Source organism: Mobula hypostoma, chromosome 20 (assembly GCF_963921235.1).
Source record: "Mobula hypostoma chromosome 20, sMobHyp1.1, whole genome shotgun sequence".
NCBI lineage: Eukaryota > Metazoa > Chordata > Chondrichthyes > Myliobatiformes > Myliobatidae > Mobula > Mobula hypostoma.
The window spans coordinates 58,446,712-58,461,207 of NC_086116.1; the positions used below are offsets into that span (position 1 = coordinate 58,446,712).

General features: G+C 44.9%; 1 protein-coding gene across 1 annotated transcript in view; it reads left to right on the plus strand.

The window, feature by feature from the left end:
- The window catches only part of LOC134359256 (carboxypeptidase A1-like), a 47,922-nt gene that overhangs the window by 17,292 nt on the left and 16,134 nt on the right, over positions 1–14,496 (plus strand). The window contains exons 3-5 of the mRNA XM_063072219.1: positions 1,845–1,979; positions 2,101–2,199; positions 11,803–11,904. Of these exons, the coding sequence (XP_062928289.1) occupies positions 1,845–1,979; positions 2,101–2,199; positions 11,803–11,904 (336 nt within the window). The remainder of the gene's footprint in view (positions 1–1,844; positions 1,980–2,100; positions 2,200–11,802; positions 11,905–14,496) is intronic.

Sequence of the window (14,496 nt, forward strand, 5' to 3'; positions counted from 1 at the left end):
ATTTAAGGACGGCTTCTTCCTCACTGCTTTTAGACTTTCGAGCCAATCAGCTCAGAATCTGAATCAGGTTTATCATCACTGACATGTGTCAGAAATTTTGCCGTCTGGTGGCGGCAGTACAGTGCAAAACATAAAAAGTTACAATAAGAAATATAAAAAAGTAATAAATTAGTAGTGCAAAAAGAGAACAAAATAACAAGGTAGTGTTTATGGATTCATGGACCATTCAGAAACCTGACGATGGAGGAGAAAAGGCTGTTTCTGAAACACTGAGTGTGTGTCCTCAGGTCCTGTCCCTCCTTGTTGATGGTAGTAATGAGAAGGGGACATTCCTGTGTGTTGAGGGTCCTTGATGATGGATGCTGTCTTCTTGAGACATCACCTTTTGAAGGTGTCCTCACTAGTTGAGAGGCTAGTACCCATGATAAGGCTGGCTGAGTTTACAACATTCTGTAGCTTTTTCCGATCCTGTTCAGTGACACCACCCCCCAATACCAGACGATGATGCAACCAGTCAAAATGCTCTCCACAGTCCATTTGTAGAACTTTGCTGGAGTCCTTGGTTTCATACCAAATCTCCTCAAACTCCTAATGTAGCTGTTGCCAAGCATTCTACAGAATTGCATCAATATGTTGGGCCCATATAGATCTTTCACATCCTAGTCCTGTGGTATTATCATGTTCTTTGACTCTTAATTCTTCCCTTTCAGTTATTCTGCTATTGTCACTTTAGTATTCCTTCAGACTGCACTAAATTCTGTGCACTGGCACACATAAAATGCTGGAGGAATTCAGCAGGTCAGGCAGCATCTATGGAGAGTTGATACTCTGGGCCGAGACCCCTCATCTCAACCCTTCCTCTCCATAGATGCTGCCTGACCTGCTGAATTCCTCCAACATATTGGGTACGTATTGCTCTGCACTCCTAGCATCAGTACAATTCCTTGTATTTAATCTTTGCACCATTCTGTTGTTTTGTACTTGACATTATATTTATTGTTTTTTTTTATTATTACCATATATACTGTGTGAGCTTCAAGTGGCCATGGAATTCAATCTCACCCTGGTGTACAGTAAATTGTAATAATTATTATCTACATTTGCACAGCTTGCTTGCAGTTCCTGATGTTTATAGTTTATTGATCCTGTCTACAGTTACTGTTCTATAGATTTGCTAAGTATGCCCACAGAAAAAGAATCTCAGAGTTATATGTGGTGAAATGTTTGTACTCAGATGTTAGTTAAAAGCAAAGTTAAATAAATAGGTTTGAGCTGGCATTTAAAAGTCTCACACACAAAATGCTGGAGGATCTCAGCAGGCCAGGCAGTATCTATGGAAAAGAGTGTCTTGGTGACCTGCCGAAGGGTTTCGGCCCAAAATGTCGACAGTACTCTTTTCCATAGATGCTGCCTGGCCTGCTGAGTTCCTCCAGCATTTTGTGTGTGATGCTTGGATTTCCAGCATCTTCAGATTTTCTCTTGTTTGTGATTTAAGAGTGTCTACTGAGTCTGCATCCCTTATAGGTTCAGGCATTGAATTCCACAGATCATGGCTGTGACCTGACAATTATTGTTTGAGGAAGGTTGTTTCAATTTAAAAGAGCAGAAGAGGAAGACATGAGAGCTGGAGCAGGATTATAAGATAATAGGATTTAATATAAAATGGGGCCACTGTGCTTAATATATTTGTCACGTTATTGTTGAAAGGATCAAACATTTCATTTATCGAGCAGTTTAAGTCACATAGGTCAGATAAAGTAGGCAGCTCAGAGAAGGTTAATAAACTGATCTAATATAATCAGAGTCAACAGCCCAGCCGGTAACTGCAAATTTCTCATTATTAGGTTGAAATATGGAAAGAATCGAATAACCCTTTGCTGCCGATTGACATCCACGTACCAAGTGAACACAGCCAATCTGTGAAAGCGCTCCTAGAATTCAATGGCATACAGTACTCGATCTTGACAGAGGATCTTCAGGTATGATCTTCCAACTATTCCTGAAAAGTTGTGTCTCCTTATTACTGCTCTGGACTGGTACTGGCTCTTTCTTCGCCAGTTAATATTAGAAGTTGTTTATGATCTACTGCTGATCTTTCAGGCACTGGTGGACGAGGAGCAGAAAGAAATGTTGTTGTCCCGGAACAAGGAGCGCAACACCAGCTCTTTCAACTACGCTGCCTATCACACATTGGAGGAGGTAAAGTCCAACAATGACCGTGAAAACAAAATATTTCAATCAAAAGTAATGACAATTAAAAAAACATCCGGGTGGCCTCCAACTTCAATTTCTCTAACTTCCAGTAATTTCTCCTTCCTCCCCCTTCTCTCTTTTTGCATTCTCTATTCTGGCTCCCCTCTTACCCTTCTCTTCTCCTCACCTGCCCATCACTTCACTTTGGTATCCCTCTTCCTTCCCTTTCTCACAAAGCCTCCTGTCCCTCCAATCAGATACCTTTTTCTTCACCCTTTACCTCTTCCGCCTATCACCTTGCAGACTCTCACTTCATCCCCTCCCCCTACCCCCCCACCTTCCCCCTTACCTGGCCTCACCTGTCACCTGCCAGCTTGTACTCCTGCACTTCTCCCCACCTTCTTAATCTGGCTTCTTCCCCCTTCCTTTCCAGTTCTGATTGTTCTGTTTGAGGTACTGGGAAGCCAGGTGGCCGTGAGAGATGGAGAGGACAAACATGACGTGCTTATTTCGTCTTCCACCCAGAATGCCTTCTCACATTATATTGAGTATGTAACACAAGGGGAAGTTTGACAGCGACCCATAAGGAACAAAATATACATGAATACATAACATATCCCTCCCCTGCATTTTAAAGGTTTCTCCTTCCCATATACAGACCAGCTGCTGAATTATTAACATTCAATAGAGTAATCATCAGATTCAACCAACAGCAAAACACATTAATTTATCTAAACTAGTGAAAAGGGTAGACTGCCTCTATTCCCAGGTGTAACCCTTGGGATTATCCTACTCCAAGTGCTGAGGGTTAGTCTCTAAACTAGAGATCCAATTTGTCTGGAGGCCACTTGTTCCTGTGAGGGTATGACGCCAAAATCATTTTATCTCTTGGTGGTGTATGTATAGATCTTGACTTGTAACTGCATTGTCACCAGAGGGCACCTCAGAAAGCACAGGTGATTGTCATAGGGAGGTGGCTGGGAACGGACCCAAGTGCAAGACACAGACACTGAAGTACTAGGGACAGGACTAGGATACAGGCTGAGGGCAAGGACATGGACACAAAAACTGGGAACCCGGAATAGGACCGGACAAAAGAGCTAGGAGCCCGGGCTTGGACTCCGAGCCACAGACTGGACAAGGACCCAGTATCTGGGTCTTGCCTCTGGCTCGGACCCCAGAACTAGGCAAGGACGAGGCTTGGCAGGCAGGCAGGACAAGGCTAGAGTCTTCAGGCTTGAGGCTAGAGACTTGAGGCGAGGCTTGGCAGGAGACAGGAGGCTGGAGTCTTCAGTCTTGAGGCTTGACAGGAGGCTGGAGTCTTCAGGCTTGAGGCTAGAGACCAGAGGTGAGGCTTGGCAGGAGACAGGAGGCTGGAGTCTTCAGTCTTGAGGCTAGAGACCAGAGGCGAGGCTTGGCAGGAGGCAGGAGGCAGGAGGCTGGAGTCTTCAGGCTTGAGGCTTGACAGGAGGCTGGAGTCTTCAGGCTTGAGGCTAGAGACCAGAGGTGAGGCTTGGCAGGAGACAGGAGGCTGGAGTCTTCAGTCTTGAGGCTAGAGACCAGAGGCGAGGCTTGGCAGGAGGCTGGAGTCTTCAGGCTTGAGGCTTGGCAGGAGGCAGGAGGCTAGAGGCTTGGCTAGAGGCCGGAGGCTCCTCCTGGGCAGGGCGCGGATCACGACCTGACAGAGGCAAGGGACAGGAAGGGACAGAACCAACCACAGGTAATAGCAAGACAGCCTGGCTTACCCGATGGAGGCAAGGGTTAGGAAGGGACAGAACCAACCGTAGGTAACGGCAATTTGGCCTGGCTTACCCAACGGAGGCAAGGGACAGGAAGGGACAGAACCAACCGCAGGTAATGGCAAGACGGCCTGGCTTACCTGGGCGGAGGCAAGGGACAAGAAGGGAGCTAGGTACAGGGTGGCTCCAGGACAAGACTGCAGGTGAGACAAGGCAAGAGTTACCAGCAAGACAAGGCAAGGCTTCTGGCAAAGCAAGGCAAGACAAGACGAGAGGAGACGAGAACTTTAGGTGAGGCGAGAGTTACCGGCAAGACAAGGCAGGGCAGGGCAGGGCAGGGCAGGGCAGGGCAGGGCAGGGCTTCAGGCGAGGAAACAGAAGGCAGGGGAAGGGATACAAGGAGTGGGGACAAGAACGATCCAGCAGCCACACCCTGGTCTCTGAAGGTATTTATGCAGCCAGCCCCAACTAGCATCAGCTGACTCAATTAGAGCTCAACAAGAACTGAAACAGGGTAGACAGGAAAACCTGGAGCAAGGGTGGATGGACCGGACTGTGAACCAGAATACGGACTTCACGGACCGGACCATGACAGTGATAGGGGAGCACTGGCTGTGTCATTTCATTTTAATGGAGGTTCTGCAGTCATTTTCTCAGAATCCTGTTCATTTCTACAGTTGGATCTGGATTGGTGAGTTTGCATTGGTTTTCAGTAGCCTCATAAGTGGGCAATAGCTGATCAACATGCTTTCTCCAGATGTTGTAGCTACTAGTTTCCAACATGAATGACTCAGGACCAGTTTGTGCCACAACTGTCACAGGTATCCACTTTGTTCCAGAGATGTAGTTCTGGGCAAGTACTCTCTCTCTGTGAAAGTTCTGTGCTGCATCCTTGGCAGGTGCCTCTGCTTGGATTTTCTATTTTGTGTTTGGGAGTCTCAGCAGGTCAAGCCAGGTGCAAAGTTGTCATCGTCAGTGCAGAGGCTGCAGCCATTTTGGTGATGGTGTGAGGTGCGTTGAGGCATGTCAGCAAGAAGGTGCTAAGATGCTGGTTGAGGAATCCACTTCCCATTGAGGTCTTGAGGGCTTGTTTCACTGCTTGTACAAGTCACTCAGCAAGGCCATTTGTGGCTAGATGACATCTGCTGACCTGCTGTGCTGAATACCACTTGCTTCCATAAATGCCTTGAACTTTTCAGACAGGAGTTGTGGGCTATTCCACTTACAAGCTGCTGAGGAAGCCCAAAACGGCTAAAGATGGGACATTGCTCCCCAGTGCATTTTTCAGATGTAGGGCTCTTCGCGATGGCAACCACAGGCCATTTGCTCTGTGTGTCCACTACAACCAGGAGCACGTGGTCTTCTGGTCCTGTAAAATCTATGTGAATCCTCTACCATTTCCATGGATGTGAAGGAGCAAATTGAGGAACATTTCTCACTTGCTGACAATGTGAGCATGCTCTGGCCTTCTCTTCAATGGTCAGGTCCAGTCCTGACCACCAGAAGTAACTGCATGTGGTTCCTTTCCTGTGCACTTTGCCCCAGTGTCCTGCATGTAGCTCGTCAAGCACCTACTTTTCTAATAGGACTGTGAGCTCCTGACATCGAGCCAGGTAAGCTTTCAATTCCATGGGTGGCCCTTCTTTCCATTCGTGAGTTGCCACATCTGATACTTTAGATAGAACAGGGTCAGTACGTGTGTGCTTCTAGACTTGTGTCACAGTTATCACAGCTGCAGGTTCTTCCCTGAAGTAAAAGGTCTCTTTCAGGGATGGCTCTGGAGCTGTAACAGCTAAAGGAAATCTGGATAGTCCACCAGCGTTCAAATGGTGGTCAGACCTCTTGTACTTTATATCGTATTGATGTGCAAATTGCATCAGAGCCCAACGTTAGTCAATTAGAAGCCAGTGAAGGCATGCCAGTATGTAAACCAAAAATTGATGCCTAACAGTGATGATCCACCTTTAGTGTAAATTATCAACCAATCCTGCAAAAAGCTGTCAATAAAGGGAAGAGGGTATTTTCAGCCGTAAGAACAAGACTAATGATTACCTTGAAGCCTCCACAAAACCTTAAAGACCTATCCCATTTTAGGACAGGAGCCACTGGAGCTGCCCGTTTACGTACACACACTGGTTCCAATACCATATCCCGGGCACCAATTTACAATTCAGCCTCTTCCTTTGGCTTGAGAGCATATGGAACAGGTCCTGCCTTCTGGCATTTGGGTGTTGTGTCGGGCTTAATGGTGATTCCTTTCATACTGCCCAGTTCTCCGATGAATACTTTGCTGTGCTTCTTGTACACTTCTTGTAGACCAGTGCTCCCACCAATCACGTGCACTTCACGCCAGTTGAATTTGAGCTGCCAGAACCAGCAGAAGTGCTTGATAACTACCTTTAACAATGTACAGTGGAAGTTTCCTTCTCTGTTTGTTGATTTCCACTGTAGCAGATACAATGCCCCTCACTGGAACAACCTCACCAGTATAAGTCTTTGAAGTCAACCTTGTTCCTTCTGGGATGAGATGCTGCGATTTTTTCTCCATGTAAACGGTCTCTGTCACCGGTGATACTGCAGCACCCATGTCCACCTGCATCATCCACCTGAGGGCTCACCCAACAGCCATCCTTGTGTCTTGAAACATATAAAACTTGCAAAGCTTCTCCAGCCACAGAGTGAGAATCATTCAGTCCGATGCTCCATCTTGTTCACGTTTCTTGTTGTTTGTCCAAAGGTAAATTCTCTTTATCACAGTGATTTTGGTTGCCAGTATCTTTAACTTTTACAAGTGCATTCAATATGTCCCTTTTTGCCACAGCTTTGGCAGTCTAAATCCCCATACCAGCATTCTTTTGCTGAATGTCACAATGGAACACTGCCAATAGATGTGTTATTGTTAAAGTCTGTAGAAACTTTATGAACCTGACATGATGTACTAATAGCCATTCTTCTTTATCTGCCACCTCCATAGATGTACTAACCTCAATTTCCTTCTGCAATATTAGTCTGTCTTCCGTAAGCATACGTTTCTGAATTGCCTCCCTTCACAGACCACCTACGAATCTATTGCATTGTCATTCGGCACTGCAATGCCGAATCACAGTGTTCAGACAATTGTTTCAGAACCGCCACAAACTGTGAAATAGACTTACTTTTCTCTTGATTCCTTTTCTGAAATCTAAATCTCTCTCTATTAATCAAAGGTTTACGTGAATATGGGCTCTTTAAGACTAACTATATCTCTTAAGGCTTATTGGCAGGGTTAGTAGGTTGCATTAGATTGTGTAATTAATTAAATGTTTTTCAACCAGCACAGACAGAAAAGTTGGAACAAGAATATCATCTGAAATTTAATTTGCCAGTACAAAAATTGCAAATCTTTCAGTATATGAACTCCAGTACTCTGTCGGTTCATCACTTGGCACCATACTTCCAAACATTGTCACCATTTTTGATCACAATCATGTTCCAGATAAGTTAACTAGTTTTCTCTCTCTCTCTCTCGCACACTCGCTCTCACTCTCTCTCACTCTCTCACTCTCTCTCACTCTTTCTCACTCTCTCTCTCTCACTTTCTTATTTGTTTTATGTATCTGCCCCATTCCCGTTCTCTCCCCTTGGATTTTTTTTACTCACAATGCCTGCTGTGGCCGTCTTCTTGTGGCTTGTGACAGTTTCTTTTTGCTCACAGCAGCGCATTGCCAGATTGATATATTGCGTTTCTTGCTGGAGGGAACAAAGCGATAATTATCACATGAGGACTTGTCACCTCATCACACCCAGCTATACTTCTGCACCAGGAAGCTGAGTGGCTTTGAGTAACACACACGAGTGGTGAGGAACAAATAACCCACTGTTTATTTTGCCTGGAAGTCATATAACCAGAATGGCCAGTCATGTAACCAAGGGGGCTGTGTCCAAAAGTAGAGACTGAGCCGAGGCTCGGACAATTTAAACTCTGGGCCAGATCGAAGAGGCCAGGTGTTGGGGCCAGGCACACATATAATATAACTATATAACCATATAACAATTACAGCATGGAAACAGGCCATCTCGGCCCTTTTAGTCCGTGCCGAAATCTTACTCTCACCTAGTCCCACCTACCTGCACTCAGCCCATAACCCTCCATTCCTTTCCTGTCCATATAGCTATCCAATTTTACTTTAAATGACAATATCGAGCCTGCCTCTACCACTTCTACTGGAAGCTCGTTCCACACAGCTACCACTCTCTGAGTAAAAAAGTTCCTCCTCATGTTATCCCTAAATTTTTGCCCCCTAACTCTCAAGTCATGTCCTCCTGTTTGAATCTCCCCTACTCTCAATGGAAAAAGCCTATCCATGTCAACTCTATCTATCCCCCTCATAATTTTAAATACCTCTATCAAGTCCCCCCTCAACCTTCTACACTCCAAAGAATAAAGACCCAACTTGTTCAACCTTTCTCTGTAACTTAGGTGCTGAAACCCAGGTAACATTCTAGTAAATCTTCTCTGTACTCTCTCAATTTTGTTGACATCTTTCCTATAATTCAAGATTCAAAGATTCAAAAAACTCTATTGTCATTCTGACCGTACATCAGCTCTGCAGGGCAGAATGAGACAGCGTTTCCCAGGAGCAGTGCAATCATAACATAACAAACACAACACTAAATAATAAACATAACAATAAATAGTAAAACACTATTGCACTTTCTGAGGAAGCCACATGTCAGTTAAAATCAAGTTATAAGTGTCCAGTGCAAGTTAAAAGTGTCCAAAGCAGAGTCAGGTAGAGCAGCTATTTAGCAGTCTGACTGCCTGTGGGAGGAAGCTGTTTAGTAGCCTTGTGCTTTTAGTTTTGATGCTCCTGTAACGTTTGCCTGATGGCAGAAGAACAAACAGTTCATGGAGAGGGTGTGAGGGGTCTTTAATGATGTACCGTGTCTTCTGGAGGCATCGATTCTGAAAGAGGTCTTGGACAGAAGGTAGGGAGACCCCAATAACCTTCTCTGCTCCCCTAACCACCCTCTGCAAGGCTTTTTTGTCGACAGCACTGCAGCTGGAGTACCAGGTTGTGATGCAAAAGGTCAGCACACTCTCAACCACGCCTCTGTAGAATGTACTTAAGATGTTAGTGGGGAGTGATGCTTGTTTAAGCTTCCTCAGAAAGTGCAATCTCTGCTGGGCCTGTTTCACAATCCCAGCGGTGTTCCTGGATCAGGTGAGATTGTCCGAGATCTGCACCCCAAGGAACTTGATGTTTTCCACTCTCTCCACTGTGGAGCCGCTGATGTTGAGGGGTGTGTGCTCAGGCTGAGACTGTCTGAAATCAACGATCATCTCCTTGGTTTTGGTGACATTGAGCATCAAGTTGTTATCCCTGCACCAGCCCTCTAGGTGTTTGACCTCCTCCCCATACATAGTTTCATCATTTTTGCTGATGAGCCCCACCACTGTGGAATCATCTGCAAATTTAATGATCAGGTTCTCCTTGAATCTGGCTGCACAGTCATGTGTTAGCAGTGTAAACAGCAATGGGCTAAGCACACAGCCTTGTGGGGATCCAGTGCTCAGTGTGATGGAGTCAGAGATGTTCCTGCCAACACAGACTGACTGTGGTCTCTCTGTCAAGAAATCCAGAATCCAGTGACACATGGCAGTGCTAAGGTCAAGCAGCGACAGTTTCTCCACTAGTCTCTGTGGGATGATGGTATTGAACACTGAACTGAATCAATGTACAGGATTCTGGCATAAGTGTCTTTGTTGTCCAAGTGAGAGAGAACTGTGTGCAGTGTGGTGGATATTGCATCCTCCGTAGAGTGATTTGGACGATAAGCAAACTGTAGAGGATCCAGCGATGAGGGGAGGCTGGCTGTGATATGAGGCTTGACAAGCCGTTCAAAACATTTCATCACTATGGGGGTCAGGGCAACGGGACGGTAATCACTCAGACCAGAACTGTACACAATACTCCAAATTTGGCCTTACCAATGCCTTGTACAATTTTAACATTACATTCCAACTCCTATATTCAATGCTCTGATTTATAAAGGCCAGCATACCAAAAGCTTTCTTCACCACCCTATCCACATGAGATTCCACCTTCAGGGAACTATGCACCATTATTCCTAGATCCCTCTGTTCTTCAACGCCCTATCATTTACCATGTATGTCCTATTTTGATTAGTCCTACCAAAATGTAGCACCTCACATTTTTCAGCATTAAACTCCATCTGCCATCTTTCAGCCCACTCTTCTAATGGGCCTAAATCTCTCTGCAAGCTTTGAAAACCTACTTCATCATCCACAATGCCACCTATCTTAGTATCATCTGCATACTTACTAATCCAATTTACCACCTCATCATCCAGATCATTAATGTATATGACAAACAACACTGGACCCAGTACAGATCTCTGAGGCTCACCGCTAGTTACCATCCTCCAATCTGACAAACAGTTATCCACCACTACTCTCTGGCGTCTCAAAACGGGTTCTATTGGGTATAAAGGGTTCTATTGGGTTTCTTTGTTTTGTGGCTGCCTGTAAGGAGATGAATCACAAAGTTGTATAAAGTATACATACTTTGATAATAAAAGAACTTTGAACTTTAAACATAACACTCAGGGAAGCTTGACAGCAACACGTAAGGATTAAAATACTCTGTACATGAATACATAACACTGATAAAGGGTTTCCAGCTGAAACATCGACTGTTTATTCATAAAATACTCTGCAGATGCTGGGGTCAAAGCAACATGCACCGGACTCCATTCATGCTATTGGGTTTCACTTTGTAGGAAGTAACGTCTTGCAGACCCTGCGAGAGTTGTCATGCATTTGATGTTGCCTCCAACCCCATTTAAAATCCTCTCTTCGCTCTTGAAATAGCCCTCCGCAAGTCATACCTGGTTTTCTGGCACAGGCCTGGGCCGCCAGACTTGACTTCCACAGATCTGGCCTTCAGCAGATGACGTACCTCCTGGTTCATCCATGGCTTTTGGTTTGGGAATATACAGTAAGTCTTTGTAGGCACACACTCATCAACATAGATTTTAATGAAGTTGATAACAACTGCAGCATACTCATCCAGATTCAAAGATGAATCCCTGAACACAGTCCAGTCCACCGACTCAAAGCAGTCCTGTAGGTGCTACTGTGCTTCCCTTGTCCAAACCTTCCTGGTCCTCACTGCTGGTGCTGCAGTCTTCAGTCTCTGCCTGTACTCAGGGTGTAGAAGTACAGCCAAGTGATCAGACTTCCTGAAGTGAGGGCGTGGAATAGCACAGTAGGCATTCATGATGGTGGTGTAGCAGTGGTTTCCATAGATACTGCCCAAGTTGCTCCAGCATTTTGTGTTTGTTGCTCTGGATTTCCAGCATCTTCAGAATCTCCCATTTATGTTGTCACTCTTGACTGGGATAGAAATACCACCCACCCGAGCATAATTCCCCAAATCGACGACATTGATAGCAGTTTTGCCTGTGTGATGGACATCACTGACACCAACCTTCAGTCTCCACTCAATTAGTCAGTCAGTTATTTGATACTCTTCCCAATGCATAGTTTATCCTTTGACCACACACTCAGACATTTTAAATTTGATTTTAATTTGGCAAATTCTGCTAAAGATTCAATGTGCAGCCTTTGTCTGAGGGCAGATTTTAGGTTTACTCTGAACACCATCTAGCTGTCAAGTCCACAATTCATAAGATGGGGACTGGAACTGAGCCCTAACCCACCTCGGAGAGCCACTTCCAAAGTTCCTGAGGCTGAGTTCAGAGACACACTGATTCTTTGTGATCATCTAGTCCAGGGAACAACATAAGATCATCTCACTGGTCAAACACAAAGCATATTGACTTAGGCCTGTCTTCTTTTTCCCAGATCTATGATTGGATGGACAAGCTTGTGGCTTCAAACTCAGGCCTGGTCAGCAAAATACAGATTGGTACCACCTTTGAAAACCGGCCGATTTATGTCCTCAGGGTAGGTATAAACTGGTTCTGATTTAATACTGAATCTTGTGAAATTTCAGCAGAAGTCCTGCAATGCAACATCACCTGACAGACAAATATCATTAAAAGCAGCATAAAGTTGTTGCAGGAATTAGTTCAAAGACACCATGGTGTAAGTGGTGTAATGGTATCAGCACTGGACTTTGAGGTGGGTGGTCCTGGGTTTAAATCTGGCCAGCTCCCTGCATGCTTTCCATCCATGCTGGGTTGAGAATTGAGCTAGTAACTTGGAAAAGACCATAAGACATAACAGCAGAATTAGGCCATTTGGCCCATCGAGTCTGTTCCGTCATTCAATCATACTGATCCTTTTTCCCCCTCCTCTGCCCCACTTCCCAACCTTTTCCCTGTAACCTTTGATGCCATGTCCAATCAAGAACCTATTAGTCTCTGCCTTAAATACACCCAATGACCTGGCCTCCACTGCCACCTGCGGCAACAAATTCCATAAATTCACCACCCTCTGGCTAAAGAAATTTTTCCACATCTCTGTTTTAAATGGACACTCTTCTATCCCAAGGCTGTGCCCTCTTATCCTAGACCGCCCCACCATGGAAACATCCTTTCCACATCTACTTGGTGTAGGCCTTTCAACATTCAAAAGATTTCAATGAGATCCCCCCTCATCCTTCTAAATTCCAGCGAGGACAGACCCAGATCAAATATTCCTCTTATGATAATCCTTTCAAAGGTCTCAAAAGTTTCAAAGATACATTTAATGTCAGGGAAATATATACAATATACTTCCTAAAATTCTTTTTTTCACAACCATCCATGAAAACACCCGGTAATCCGACATACCTAATTAGGGGAAAAGAGATGTCCTCGTTTCACAGCAAGAGGGGAGACATAACAAACAACTCGCTGATTTATGACGTTAAAGGTCTATTGTGTTGCTTTTTCTGAGCTCTGTGCCTGAAGAACTTGGATCTCTGGGTACACAGCCAGCAGCCAGCTTGCTGTTTTCGATCTTCCATCTCCCACGACACACCAGATTTCTGCGGAGGCACCGACCTCGAGTCCGCCTGCCTCCAGAGCCAAATATCCTGAAACTCTGAAGGCGAGCTGATCTTCTCGGCCGCATCCTTGGTAGATGGAATAGCAGCCAGTTGTGAGACCCCGAGAGCGGGTCCCATCCCCACAAAGAACCAAAATCAGCATATAACTCCAGGTCAAGGTCTTCAAAAGAACCCTGAAAGGGAAAAACAGAGATATTAATCATAGAAATAGAGCTGTTTCCAAAGATGTAAGCAAAGAAGTCGTCATTAGGCGCCATCGTCTCCTAAATTCATTCCCAGAATCATCCTTGCGAACCTCTTCTGAACCCTCTCCAATGCCGCATATTTTTTCTTAGATGAGGAGCCCAAAACTATTCACAATATTCAGGTGAAGCCTCACCAGTGTCTTTTAAAGCCTCACCATCACATCCCTGCTCTTGTCTTCAAGACCTTTTGAATTGAATGTTAACATTGCATTTGCCTTTCTCACCACTGACTCTACCTGCAAATTAACCTTTGGGTTGTTCTGCACAAGGACTCCCAAGTCCCTTTGCATCTCAGATTTTTGGATTTTCTCTGTTTAGAAAATAGTCTGCACATTTATTTATACTACCAGAGTGTATGACCATGCATTTTCCAGCATTGTATTTCATTTGCCACTCTTGCCCATTCTCCTAATCTGCCTAAGTCCTTCTGTAGCCTTCCTGTTTCCTCAAAACTACCTGCGTGGATGGAGGATTGGTTAACTAATAGAAAGCAGAGAGTTGAGATACATGGGTTGGCAATCAGTGGCGAGCGGTGTGCCACAGGGGTCGGTGCTGGGCCCACAACTCTTCACGATACACATTAACGATCTGGAAGAGGGGACCGGGTGTAATGTAACTAAGTTCGCTGATGACATTAAATTGAGTAGATTATTACTTAAATGGTAAAAGATTGCACATGCTGCTGTGCAGAAGGACGTGGGTGTGCTTATGCATGAGTCGCAAAAGGTTAGTTTGTAGGTACAGCAAGCTAACAAAAAGGTAAATGGAATGTTGGCCTTCATTGCTAGAGGGATTGAATTCAAGAGCAGGGAGGTCATGCTGCAACTATACAGGGTACTGGTGAGGCCGCACCTGGAGTACTGTGTGCAGTTCTGGTCTCCATACTTGGGGAAGGATATACTGGCTTTGGAGGCAGTGTAGAGGAGGTTCACCAAGTTGATCCAGAGATGAGGGGGTTAGATTATGAGGAGAGATTGAGTCACCTGGGACTGTACTCGCTGGAATTCAGAAGAATGAGAGGAGATCTTATAGAAACATATAAAATTATGAAAGGGATAGATAATATGGAGGCAGGGAAGTTATTTCCATTGGTAGGTGAGATTAGAATTATGGGACATAGCCTCAAGATTTGGAGGAGTAAAGTTAGGATGGAGGTGAGGAAGAACTGATTTTCCCAGGGAGTGGTGAATCTGTGGAATTCTCTGCCCAATGAAGCAGTGGAGGCTACCTCAGTAAATATATTGAAGACAATGTTGGATAGATTTTTGCATAGTAGGGGAATTAAGGGTTATGGGGAAA